The sequence below is a fragment of the Carassius carassius genome, chromosome 40, assembly GCF_963082965.1.
Source record: "Carassius carassius chromosome 40, fCarCar2.1, whole genome shotgun sequence".
Classification (NCBI taxonomy): Eukaryota; Metazoa; Chordata; class Actinopteri; order Cypriniformes; family Cyprinidae; genus Carassius; species Carassius carassius.
Window position 1 is genome coordinate 3085464 of NC_081794.1, and position 14575 is coordinate 3100038.

The following is a 14575-nucleotide window of genomic DNA, read 5'->3' on the forward strand; positions in this document are numbered from 1 at the left end:
TCTGAACACAGACGGCATAGCGCTTTGAAGAATTGAGCACAGAGTGCGCTAAAAGTCTCAATTCAGTTCACAAAAATATAACGTGAGCTCCAGGTGTCAGACTTATAAGCTTTAGCATGTCAGAGAGGCTCAGGAAAGCACAGTTATTCACTGCATGTCTGGCTTTAAATTGCGTCCTCTCCAGACCATTGACTCAAATCAAGATCCTCGGTTTGTTTCATGGTAGTGATGATGATGAAAATGGACAACGCCATTGACCTGTTCAAAGCACCAGCTGATCTTGTAGGCATGCTAACACAAATAATCAGTGAAAAGCATTCGACTGTAAGACTACTCTCGTGAAATGGTGCTGTTAAATGAGGAATGTGGTTCTTACCATTTTTAGGAGTTCGAGTTGGGCTACTGAGACCAAGATGGTTGTAATTATGTTGATGGGCCCCTGCAGAAAAAGCAATGACAAGTCTGATTTGGTTGCAAAGTAAAGGCAAGCATGATCGATTGTAATCCAGAGCGTGATCGCTCCATAGGGAAAAAAGGCCTTTAGCAAAAAGGGAAGCACATTAATAGCTAGAAAAGCAGTGTCACATGCACTACATGGCCGAAAGCGTGTGGACCAGCAATATGGGCTTGTTTCAAGTTTGATTACAGCAGCCCGGGCTTTAAATAGGGAGTGAATCCTAGTTTGCCGAGTGGATCCTTTAAACACCAGAATCACTAAACCTTTATCATGCTGAAATAGAAAAAATTTGCTTAAGCATGTGTGTGCCTAAAATAGCCAAGCCTGTCCACATACATTTGGCTATATAGTGCACATAAAGCATATGACCAAAAAAGCATCAGCAACAAACAACACATGTACAATCAACACTAGTGGACCAGCTTTTTACAAATATTTATTTAATTAGTTAATAAAAGTCAAATGCTTGCTGTTATCACTCTTAAATATCAAATGAACTCAATTACACAATGTTTACACAAAATCACTGATACTTGAAAACACTAATTATGTGTTATCCATTGACAGCAAACTGTATATTTTCAAATTAGCCACTTTTGTTAATTGCTCATGCAGGCACAGTTATTGAATGATGGCCATAATCTCAGCGATACAATGCTCTATCACTCACCAACAGCTGCAGAAAAGCAAACCTGTCATTTACTAAATTGGCAGTTGCAGTCATAAGTTGCAGCAATAATGGACGTGCTGCATATGACGATATGCATTAGTTAAGGAACCATCATCATCTGCACATCATTGAAAAGTGTTGACATTTCTATTTTCTCTGCTTTCAGGAGCTCTATTACAGGACTAAAGTTGCTCTGTCATCTATCACGAAGTCTGTGCATGCGTGTGTTTAGCGCGGTGGGAGGCTGATGCAGTTGGCGCGACGGCTCTGTGATGGGCTGAGATGGACCGCAGCATCCGCGCGTGAGGACCACGGTGTGCTGAGCAGTGATGAATGGCAGCCATTCTGAGCTGGCAAAGATGGGCTCATGAAGCGCCCGTGATAAATGGATGAATACTAGAGGGAGCACAGCGTCATGCTCGTCTGGATATCTGCTGTTGTGCCTGTTTAAAAATGCATTAGAGTGACTAGTTCAACATCCGTTTACATCTGTCATGGAGCTCAGATGAGTGAAGACCCCTGTTTCGATAGAATGGAGTCAATCATTGCAGTTATTCAATGAGATAGGGGTGTTTTTACCCTGTAGCTATGGTTCCCTGTAGTGTGTTTACTGTGTATACAATATAGATTTAGTACAATAGTACTAAATGTTTGTGTCACAGGCTTCTTTAACCTTCACAGACGACCAAGACTCTCAACCAAACTACTTTAGGACATCCCAATATACTTTACAATGATATTTATTTATAACATTTAAAAATAATATTTGGATAAAAATAAAATAAAATATTATATGTAGAAAATAGTTAATATTCTCAAATAAACTTTTATAATATCAATAAAAAATGTGAGGTCAATAAGTTAACTTTAATTAAATAAGTCTCTTTTGATTAGTAAGGCAGCATGTATTTACAAATATATATATATTATAAAAATAATAATACAGTAAATACAGCACTATTATTACTATTTAAAATAACTGTTTTCTATGTGAATATATAGTCAAATGTAATTTATTTCTGTGATGCACAGCTGTATTTTCAGCATCATTCCTCCAGTCTTTAGTGTCACATGATCTTCAGAAATCATTCTAATATGATGATTTGTTACTCAAAAATAATTTCTGATTATTATGTTGAAAACAGTAGTTCTGCCAAATATTTGTGACATTTTATTCTTTGAGGATACTTTGATGAAAAGAAAGTTCAAAGAACAGCATTTATTTCAAACTAAATTTTTATAACATTATAATCTTGATTGTCACTTTTTATCAATTTAAAGAATCCATGCTAAAATTACAATTTGTTGTTTATTGACCCCCATGCAGAACTCTTATGGAATCTGGCTGAAAATCTTGTTTCTGGAATAAATCAAATCAAAAGGGAATAAAATCATGATTTTATTGTTTTATATTGAACGTGTTTCTCTTCCACCAGCAGCACCAGCAGCAATCCCAGGGTCTGAGATGAGAAATACTGAATTAGTCTGAAGTTCTCCTCTGCAATGTCTAAAGCAGCTTATTAAAACTGACAACTAAAAGTCAAGGAGCGCTTAGGAGGCACACACGTCCCGAAACATCTCAGGTCCACTACATTCACAGCAGCACTGATAAAAAGCCAGAGCTCAAAGCGCAGTCTTGAGTTCTAATTAATAAGAAGCCTCGTCCAGTTCAGTGATCCTGCTTTAATCTGGGGACCAATTAGTTGCTTTTGAGAAGGCGGTTAGTTGAAGTCTGGCTGCGGGCCGGAGGTCTGTGGTCTTTCTCTCTCTCTCAGCATACGTGCCAATTTAGGCTCACTCGGCCCCAGTCTCTCTGGTCATTTAGTCAACAAGAAGGGGCTCGAGCCGACTGCTCATAATGTGTCGCGAGGTTAATGAAGAGTTTCTCACCAGCTCAAGGAGAGGCTGCGCAACACCGTCTGATATCAAACTCAATTAGGTGAAGCGGTATCTTTATTCCAGTACTTCTGCCGGGTTATGTTTCTGAAGCAGACAGCAGGTTGTAATGTTTGTTTTGCCTAGTTTATGACAGCATAAAAGAACACTTACTACCTTTAATAGCTTAAAAGCTGATGATTTTAGAGAGCGCATGAAGAACTATTGTTACCTTGAGCTGTTTGGAGCGACTCGCTGACATTAACAGCAGTGTAGTTGCTTTTAGAAGTCATAAGCTGCGCGTCATTTTTAATATCTGGCCCGTTTTGCAATGAAATTTACTTTGTATGAATCAGACGCCACGAATGTTGTTGATTTGGCCTTTTGAAAGCGAAACGGTAGCGTCGCCAGAGCCTACAGCTGATGAATCGTCACTTTGCACATACTCCTGTTTCACATCTAATATAACCTGATAACAACACTCTCATTCCAGTTTGAATAGTAATGTCCAGATGGCCAAGCAATGATTCAGTCATTTGACATTTCTCTTGCTTTTCCTCCAGAGAATGAAATGCATCGACATCATCCGAAGGGGTTGCTGTTTGTCATTGCATTTACATGAGATCTTTGTGGGTGCATTTCATTTCACACTATCATAAGACAGTCCATGATTAGCGCAAAAGGAGCACACAAGAGGTTGGCGTGCTTTATAATAAATCTCACAATAGGCAGTCTTAATCATTGGAACAATTACAGCAGTCATATAATACATCTCGTGAAACAAGATATTAAACAATACCTGGAATAGAAAAAAAGTTAAAAGTTCATTTATGATGACGGCATGATTAACATTTCCTCTGATTGTGGAAATGAAGTTCAAATCAAATCAAACATTTATTGCAAAAAAAACAAAAAAACAAAACAAGAAGTAGCAAGTAAACAAGGTCATGCGAGAATATTTGCATGAACAGCTGTGTAGCCTCTAGTGCTCATTCCCTTCTGTCTCATCCGGTCCAGCCCTGTGTTGACGAGAATTAACAACACGCTTCTGCCTCCTTGATGAATACATCGTGCCAAAATCTTAGGTCAGTAAGCTTTCGGCATGCCAAGCACATCTTATAGTACAGCCAAATACATCTATCTGTCTGAGTTCCTTTGTTAAATTATCTGGATTCGTATGACAGGAAACCCAATCGTCCCTGATAAAAACCTAACGGGAGCGGCGTATAGTCTGGAAAACCCACTCGAGCCTGCTGCTCTCCAGAGGTGATGATGCTCAGACTAATGAGGGGCCGGAAGGGATTGAGACATGAGTGGGAGGGAGGGCGAGTACGAGAACGTCACATTTCCTTCCAGAAGTTGGGCGTGTTTATGCACCTGTTCAAAATGCACAGATATGACTCTGCTTTAGATAGAGGCTCTAATGATAAAGTCATCGAGGTTTGGCCCGATGGTCCTCACTGACAGCTTGAAACCAGTTCGCTTGCCCTTCTCCTGTGTTTTTGACATACGCGGAGCCGGAAAGCCACTGTGGTTTGGCATTTAACCACTGACAAAAACGGTTAACATTTAATTGTGAAATGTCATAGTAGTCTTACATGTATGAAAATGCAATTCCCCACTGAAGTGCACAGTTCGACCCATCCTGCAATAAATAATGCGTAATTGAGCTGCAATCGAGTTCTCTGTGAGCACCATATGACCCCTAATAACAGCACATACACTGCTCTTCCTCAGTGTTTTTTTCTTGTTTTTCATCACAAATATCTAAATATTCTTAAAGGGATAGTTTACCCCAAAATGGAAATTCTGTCATTAAAGGGTTAGTTCACCCAAAAATCTAAATTATGTCATTAATAACTCACCCTCATGTCGTTCCAAACCCGTAAGACCTCCGTTTATCTTCGGAACAGAGTTTAAGATATTTTAGATTTAGTCCGAGAGCTTCAGTCCCTCCATTGAAACTATGTATGGTATAATGTCCATGTTCAGAAAGGTAAGAAAAACATCATCAAAGTAGTCCATGTGACATCAGAGGGTCAGTTAGAATATTTTGAAGCATCAAAAATACATTTTGGTCCAAAAATAGCAAAAACTACGACTTTATTCATCATTGTCTTCTTTTCCGTGTCTGTTGTGAGAGAGTTCAAAACACAGCAGTTTGTGATATCCAGTTCGCGAACGAATCATTCGATGTAACCCGATCTTTTTGAACCAGTTCACCAAATCGAACTGAATCGTTTTAAATGGTTCGCGTCTCCAATACGCATTAATCCACAAATGACTTAAGCGGTTAACTTTTTTAATGTGGCTGACACTCCCTCTGAGTTAAAACAAACCAATATCCCAGAGTAATTCATTTACTCAGACAGTACACTGACTAAACTGCTGTGAAGAGAGAACTGAAGATGAACACAGAGCCGAGCCAGATAACAAACGAAAGATTGACTCGTTCTCGAGTCAAGAACCATTTCTGTCAGACGCGTCCAATTCGAGAACCGAGTAGCTGATGATACTGTGCATGTGTGATTCAGTGTGAAGCAGATTGACACACAGAGCATCTGAACCGAACTGATTCTTTTGGTGATTGATTCTGGACTGATTCTGTGCTAATGTTATGAGCACAGGTAAACCGAAGGCTTGAATCAAGGGCAATCATCACCAATGACGCCATTACGTTGAGCTCAAAAGAACCGGTGAACTGACCCTTTAATTACTCACCCTCATTTTGTTCCAAATCCGTAAGAGCTGAAACCAAAGCGCTTTCTATCCCTGCATAGACAGCAAAGCAACTAGAACATTCCAAGGCGCAGAAAGGTAGTAAGGTTGTTGTAGTCCACCTTAATTTCACAAAGCTACAAGAACACTTTTTTTGTGTGCAAAGAAAAAAATAATGCCTCTATTCAACAATTTCTTCTCTTCCGTGTCAGATTCCGCCACACGTTCATGACAGTATTGTGCATTTTCTGCTTGCATGCAAGGTGCGGTGCATCCAGGTTCTATGTCAGAACACAGGCTCCTGCATCAGCAGCATCACATGCATGCGTTGTGATTCTCTCTTGAAGAATAAAGTCCCTATTTTTGGTTGTCTGTGCACACAAAAAGTATTCTTATAGCTTCATAAAATCATGGTTTAACCACTGATGTCACAGGGACTATTTTAACGATGTACTTAGTTTTTTGGGCCTTGAATGTGGTAGTTGCATTGCTATGCAGGATCAGAAAGCACTGATTTAAAAAAAATTGTCTTACGGGTTTGGAACCACGAGGGTGAGTAATAGTGACAGAATTTTCATTTTTGGGTGAACTCTTCCTTTAAATTCAAGACACTTATTTTTTTAGAGAAGTGAAATGACATTAGATAAGAAGTTGTCTTTTCTTAAAAATGTATAAAAAATAAGTGAGTGCTTAAAACAAGAAGAAAAAATGCCAGTGGGGTCAGAAAAATAATAGTTTTCTTTTTGAATGAAGTTGATTATTCTTACCATGTTCAAAGCAAAACTTTGACATATTTTGAGAAATTTTTCAGAAAACAAGACAAAATATCTGAAGTCATTTTGCTACTCAAGTAAATGTATCTTGATTTAAGAATGTTCAGATATTTGTACTGTGAAACAAGACAAAAATACTGTGCCAGGAAATCTTTTTTTTTTTTTTTTGCAGTGTATCGTCTTTACCAGAGAGTTTTCTTATCATTAACTTGTGGATTTGGAGACATAGTAACCTTTGGCTCTCGAAGCAGTAGGTTGATGGGTAAATAAAGCTTGTGTATTTGCTTTTAAAGCTGTGCTGCACCGACAAACACATACTGATTGAGTCACGATACAGCTCCTCTCTCGGGATAAGATGGAAAGCTCTGTGCTGGATCATTTAGCAATATCATAGATATTTCAGCAATTTTATGGACATTGACCCAGACACGTTGGTCCCATACTAAACAGGACATCAAAGTAATGTACCTGCAGAGCATTTCCAATGTGTTTTTATTCATTTACTTCTCATAAATGTAATAATGACAGTTTAACTCACAAGAAAAAACAAGAAGAAGAAAACATGTACAAACACATAAATAGACCCTTCGACTTGCACATACCAGGTTGGAGGACTCCGGCAGAAGATCTTCTGGTGAGGAGCATCATCACGTCGCCCACAGAGATAAGCACAGATTTTTCTGATGTCTTCTTTAATTAATAAGAAGTAACATCATTCAAAACTGTCTTTATCCCTGCGCTAGCATGTGTGCTCCTCTGTCTGTCGGAGGCACTCTGAATCCGAAGCAATGGAGGAACAGAGAATCCAGAGGAACAAAGACACTACAGGGGTGCAGATTAAGCAGGAGAAGAATGATCTAATCAGAGCTACATGGTGAGGAGTGAGGTTACAAAGACTTACACATCCACCACAAACACAGACACAGGGCAGAGGCAGAGGCCAAGGGGAGAAACACACTCAACTACACAGAAGCAGCATTCCTACCATGATGACTCTGAGACCGAACCGGCCATTGCTTCTCCCCTGGAAGACACAACCAGGCAGAGTCAAGGTGAGTCAACACATCAAAGACCTTTAACACCAGCATCATTTCCAGCAAAGCAAAGGGAGGCTAGTGCTCATCACCAAAAATAATGACACTCGTGTCCAAGTTCTCCTTCCGCTTGGCAAACCACGGCATTAATTAGGACGGAGTGAATCATCATGCTGTTTTGCAAGAGAGAATGGAACTGAAAGAAATGTGTCACTCGGGATGAATGCGTTTTCAAATACGCTGCAGTTATTGCTGTGAGCATATGAGTAACTTTGGAGGGGGGGTGCATGGGGGGAACAAAAATAACTGTGCATTCGCAAAAAACATTGTTGCCTTTTCATACTCTGGATGCACATTTTCACCCAAAACCGACAAACACAAAGCAGGTCATTGATGAGTGAAGCCTCCCACCTAAAGTGTTTTTCTTATTTTTCTCTCAAACATGTTTGAGTATTGTTCGCCGTCTCTTTGTACAGTTCCCGTTTCTGAGAGACCTGTAATCTGCTCGTGGCAGGATAATAGTTGACTTCAGTATTCACTGGGAGACGGTTTAAATCTGAGGAGGCAGCAAAATTGAATTTCTGATGAATTCAATGCCGTTAAATTCTGTTATCCACATCCGCCCAGCAATACATACAATGTAACTGATTACATATCAAATCCAAGTAAAGCCTTCATCCGGCTAGATCTCTCTAAAGACCTTGTGAGTTCTTTCAGAGCTTTGAGCCCGTCTAACATTGTCCCTTCTAGAGATTAATAATGAGAGAGAAGCACCACCAGGAAGGAGATGAAAAGATGCTATGAAGTAGAAAACAGTAATGCGCTCTGACCACAGGCTAGTAGAGGTGTAGTGCTTTGGTCCATCATTATTGATTACATATCTGCTTTTTTTACCAATCATCCTCGGTACCTTCAACCACTGTGCACTATGACTTTATGACATACTAGGTTAATATTGGGAATAATGCAAAAGCAACTCATGGGATTCATTGTCACTGTATAATAAATAAAAAAATAAAAAAAACATCTTTCTTTATGTTTTTTTTTTTGTCATACTGCACACTTTGTAAATACATATCTGCTCACTAATAACGTACCTGTACATTTATCTAAACAATTTATCAATTTAAACATTTATCTAAACAATAAACTCAAGTCAAATCCCTTTTGTGTGTAAACATACTTCGTGATAAAGGTCTTCTGATCTGATGTGATCTAAGCACAATAATTAATAAAGACAAATTCTGCAAAGTCATGACAAAGTCATTTTTTAGCCTTTTTGTTCAGTTTTATTGATGGAGCTGTATAAAAATGACAAGGAATGGGGAGAATTTGTAACCTGTCTTAAAGCATGTACAATAAACACCAAACCACAATCTCAATCTACCTTATAGTTAAAAAAAGAAAGAAAAAAGAATGTAAACATCCATTTTCAAACCATTTTTCAAGCCTTATTTGTGTAAGAATACTTAATGACTTCAGCATTTCATTGCTGTATAAATGGTGCAAAACAGGAAACAATGGGGGAAATGTGAGCTAAACTCAAATGTGTGTGTCAAGTCTAAACACCTTTATTTCTATAACATTTTAAACAATACATACTGTCAAAGTAGCTTTACAGTGAAAACAAGAAAATAGTATAATCAATTATAGAAACTCAACTATGGAGATGGCTCAGATTCTAACAGATTTTTGGTTCTGAACAGATTCAGATACAGTTCAGTGCTGGTTCAATTCAGATAAATAACAGTGTAAAGACCAATGTATGTTCAATGAATATGAATTGTTTTTTATTAGTTGTATGAGTGTGTATTAGTGACTAGACTGCATCTCTGGCACAACAGCCAACAGACTGGATACAATGACGGACTGGACTTCTGTCAGTAATGGATTGGATTGAAATGCTGTCAGTATGGACTGGATTCAGAAGGTGTCAGTAACAGATTGGGTTTAGATGCTATCATTATTGGACTGGATTCAGATGCTGTCAGTACAGACTGGATTCAGACGTTGTCAGTAACAGAGAGGATTCAGACGATGTCAGTAACGGATTGAATTCAGACGCTGTCATTAACAGACTTGATTCAGACACTGTCAGTAACAGACCGGATTCAGATGCTGTCAGTATCGGATTGGATTCAGTCGCTGTCAGTAATGGATTTGATTCAGACGCTGTCAGTAACAGAATGGATTCAGACACTGTCAGTAATGGACAGGATTCAGACCCTGTCAGTAACTGACAGGATTCAGACGCTGTCAGTAACAGAGAGGATTCAGACGCTGTCAGTAACGGATTGAATTCAGACGCTGTCAGTAATGGACAGGATTCAGACCCAGTCAGTAATGGCCAGGATTCGGACGCTGTCAGTAACGGAGAGGATTCAGACAATGTCAGTAACGGACAGGATTCAGACGCTGTCAGTAACGGAGAGGATTCAGACAATATCAGTAACGGAGAGGATTCAGACAATATCAGTAATGGGCTGGATTCAGATGTTGTCAGTATCCGATTGGATTCAGTCCCTGTCAGTAAAGGATTTGATTCAGACGCTGTCAGTAACAGAATGGATTCATACACTGTCAGTAATGGACAGGATTCAGATGCTGTCAGTATCGGATTGGATTCAGTCACTGTCAGTAACAGATTTAATTCAGACGCTGTCAGTAACGGACAGGACTTAGATGCTGTCAGTAATGGACTGGATTCAGATGCTGTCAGTAACAGACTGGATTCAGAAACTGACAGTATCGGATTGGATTCAGTCACTGTCAGTAACGGATATGATTCAGACGCTGTTAGAAATGGACTGGATTCAGGCGCTGTCATTAACAGATTGGATTCAAATACTGTCAGTAACAGAATGGATTCAGACACTGTCAGTAATCGACAGGATTCAGACGCTATCAGTAATGGACAGGATTCAGATGCTGTCAGTAACGAACCAGATACAGATGCTGTCAGTATCAGATTGGATTCAGTCACTGTCAGTAACGGATTTAATTCAGACGCTGTCAGTAACGGACAGGACTTAGATGCTGTCAGTAATGGACTGGATTCAGATGCTGTCAGTAACAGACTGGATTCAGATGCTGTCAGTAACAGACTGGATTCAAATACTGTCAGTATCGGACTGGATTCAGACGTTGTCAGTAACAGACTGGATTCAGATGCTGTAAATAACAGATTGGATTCAGACTCTGTCAGTATCAGACTGGATTCAGACACTGTTAGTATGGGACTGGATTCAGACACTGACAGTAATGGATTGGATCCAGTTGCTGTCAGTAACAGATTGGATTCAGTCCCTGTCAGAAACAGAGCAGGTTCAGACGCTGTCAGTATCAGACTGGATTCAGACGCTGTCAGTAATGGATTGGATCCAGTCCCTGTCAGAAACAGAGCAGGTTCAGACGCTGTCAGTATCAGACTGGATTCAGACACAGTTAGTATCAGATTAGATTCAGAAGTTGTCAGTAACAGACACTGTGAGAAACTGACTTGATTATTCAGTGCCTACAGCCTTGTGGTTAGTGCACAGACGCATAGCGCAACTGTGCTCATGGCGACCCAAATTTGATTTTCGATGTCAAGGTCCTTCGCCCGCTGCCCTCTCTCTATATTTAAAAAATACTGAACTGGATTCAGATGTTCTTAGTCACATACACTGTCTGAATGGATCTGGATTAAGACGCTGTCAGTAACAGACACTTTCAGTAACAGACTGGATTCAAGACACTGTCAGTAACAGCTGCAGTCAGACCGCCAATGAGACAAGCTCCACAAACATGTCACTGAGGTGCTGACAGAACAGAGTCACTCCAACTGCCCAGCGAACTCATTCCTTCTCAACGACAGCAGTCGATGTTCACAGAGATTTTCATTTAGATTGTGACCAAGAGTAAACAGTTCTACAAGAGCACTGCAGGAGTTGTTTGCTTTTCATATGAACAGGTCACAGCATGCTGGAGTATTTCGAATGGAATCAATGAGGTCAAATAGGACGAAGAAGCATTTATGCAGGATTCTCACATCTCAGCCAATGATTTCATATGACTTTAATGGATAATGATTTACCACAATTTATTTGTTGAGTACTAATCATTTGAATGGGTAGAATGAATACTTTGAGAATACTATATATATATATATATATAATATATATATATATATATATATATATATATATATATATATATATATATATATATATATATATATATATATATATATATATATATATATATATATATAAAATTACAAACAGTTTTATTTTTATTTCATTTTTTCATTACTTGCATTTTATTTACTTTACTATTATTATTATTATTATTATTATTATTATTATTATTATTTAATTTCATTTTCATCTTTTTTTATTTTTATTTTTTTTTTATTTTTTTTTTTTTAATATTTATTTATTTTTTTTACATTTAAGTGTACCCTCGGGTAAAGTTAAATAATCTTCCTAAACAACTTGATTACAGCATCAGAGTTTCATCAGAGTTATTATTTTCCAAGCCTGATAATCAAAATTTTAACAAACCCTGTTATTTTACAGTATTTGAATGACCAATTTTACAGACACAGATTCTGATAATTTCTGAATCTGTATACTGAGAAAGGCTTGAAGAATCCACATCCACAAGAATCCAATACACAAACAAAATATATTGGTGTAAAATGCCCATCTAACCTGAAGGGCAAACATGCTGAAGAGTAATATGGATCAACATAACAAAAACATTGATGTGTTATCCACACAGAGGTACTTTATGACCATTAAATCGAAGCAAAACCTGCACAAATAAATAATTTAAAGATATAACTGGCTCTGAGAATGCAAACACAGCAGAGGCACAGCATAACCATTGGTGTGTGTATTCCCAGCACTGCGCTGTTGTGAACGAACGCATCAGTAACCAATGCCATGCCAGTCTCACTGCAGTCAGTTACAGAAATGCAGCTTGTTATTTACAAGCTTTCTTTGTCTCTGCATCACCATCGTAAGCATCTAAAATCAACACTTACTGTGAAAAGCACTCGGGTGGGGTAATAACTCACATTAATTAAACATCCCGGGCAGCAGTTCACTTCAGAGGAGGCCTTTTGTTCCCGAGCACAGAGGCTCACTTCCATTAACATATTAACAAATCAAATCTCTGTGTGCCTGTACCTGTAGAACCGAGGAGAAGCTGTACATACTGTATGCCAGTTATATCTCTTATATTTGTCAGTGTGATATTAGCATTAGCCTTTTTTGTTAATTCATTGACTTTTCAGTTATTTGTTAGATAAGCTAGTATCCGACTCCACTAGAGAACTAGATGCTGTTTCCAGACAGCAGAGAGAGTCAGTGGTCAGGCCTGCAGGAATTTCAATAGGTTCAGGGTTGTGATGATTCATTGTAGTCAGGAAAGCACAGTGTGAATCTTGCCTAATCCTTCTGCATAATAAACACCAGCGGTTTAATTGGGTACGTTTGTGCTGATCTGATATATTAACTATGTCGATTTTGTGTGCAGAACTGTTTTCATCTGTAATGAATATTTGCATGTATGTAAATCCTGACAGCAAAGTGTGACAATCTGAAGCTCATCTGAAAGAAACACACATGACATGCTTCAGAGACTATAGCTGAACACTGATATCATTAATCAGTGTGTTCTGAATAAAAATCTTTGATTACAGAAGACAATATCAATGAATATGGAACAAAATAGGGCTGAGAAATCTTTTAAAATTAAGATTTCTTTCTTCTTTTTTTTTCTTCTTTTTTTTTAACAGAGGCTCAAATTCCTGCAAATTTTGTTCCAAAATCTGAATGTGCCCTTAAATTTCATAATAAAAATAATAAGAATATGAAAGATAAAAAATGTTTTGAAATAAAAAACAAAACAAATTAATATTATTATTACAATACCAAAACTACTACTAATAATAATAATAAACCATAAATAACAATAATTATGGAAGCTATCTTGAAAAAAAAGTGTGTTATTAAGTTTTTAAATGTACCATGGTAATATGATTCCCTAAAGTGCGCTAAATTACCATGTACAGTACATAACCATGTCATTTTGATTCCAGAAAACCTGATCGTGCCAAATAAACAAGCACATGTCTGACCTCTCCAAATACATCATCATTTATGAGATGAGCATTTCAGTGAAATCTGAGAGCCACCCAAATAAAAGGCTCTAATGCATGCATGTCTTTGCTGAAGGGTCTGGAAAACATTCTAAGATCTCTCCTTTGCTCCGATCAGAGATCTGTTTCCACGCTAAACAAAACTCTCATAGTCACAGTGCAAAATCACCAGACACATTCCCATACATCACTTCCCCAGCATTATCAAAGATCTTGCTTTCTTCACTTGATATTGAGTGGGCCTATGTACCAAATTCAAAAGGCACCCAAAAAAGTCAAATTAATTATGGTCTGTCTGGAGCTCAAATTAAAGATTTAGGCATGACATGTCGTGTCTTGAGAGGAATGAATTCACGAATGAGAATTTGTTTGCATAATAAAAGAGAAAATCAAATTGAAACCAGAAGATGCAATTTTCTCTTCTCAGATGGACTTTTCATGAACAAAAGAGAAAAAACATAACGCAGGGTTACATATTTTCATTTATGACTGCTGTGAGTTGAGTTTTGTTGTTGCTCTGTACCTTTTTTCATTAGCATTCTTCAAAGTTTCTTTGTCTATTATTTGGTTTTGTGCTTGTTGCACACATTAGGGTGATTTTACCACCTTACAGAACTGAAGAAATGCCACAGGAAGTGGAAATGGTATATGAATTGGAATGACAGGAAAAGGAATCGACTAAAGTCTACACATTGTGGGAAATGAAGTGTTCAGTGGCACTGCTGCTTCACTGGGAAATAGGCTTTAGCACATTATCAACTGCTAAGACAACAGAAAATGTGAAAGAACACTTTTATACACACCCTTACATTCCTGTAAACAACACGGTGTCTGCACACACACACACACACACACACACACACACACACACACACACAGCTTGTGCAAACCATTATGTAA

At 38.2% G+C, this 14575-nt stretch overlaps 1 protein-coding gene across 7 annotated transcripts in view; it reads right to left on the bottom strand.

The window, feature by feature from the left end:
* The window catches only part of LOC132121951 (protein shisa-6), a 55432-nt gene that overhangs the window by 8921 nt on the left and 31936 nt on the right, over positions 1-14575 (bottom strand). For 3 of the 7 annotated variants that reach the window (XM_059531716.1, XM_059531711.1, XM_059531712.1), the window contains exons 5-6: positions 7479-7517; positions 377-439 (exon numbers count right to left, since the gene is read on the bottom strand). The exons of 2 other annotated variants lie outside the window; for them this stretch is intronic. In XM_059531716.1, the coding sequence (XP_059387699.1) occupies positions 377-439; positions 7479-7517 (102 nt within the window). The remainder of the gene's footprint in view (positions 1-376; positions 440-7478; positions 7518-14575) is intronic. 2 more of the 7 variants (XM_059531713.1, XM_059531714.1) reach the window with 1 other exon arrangement.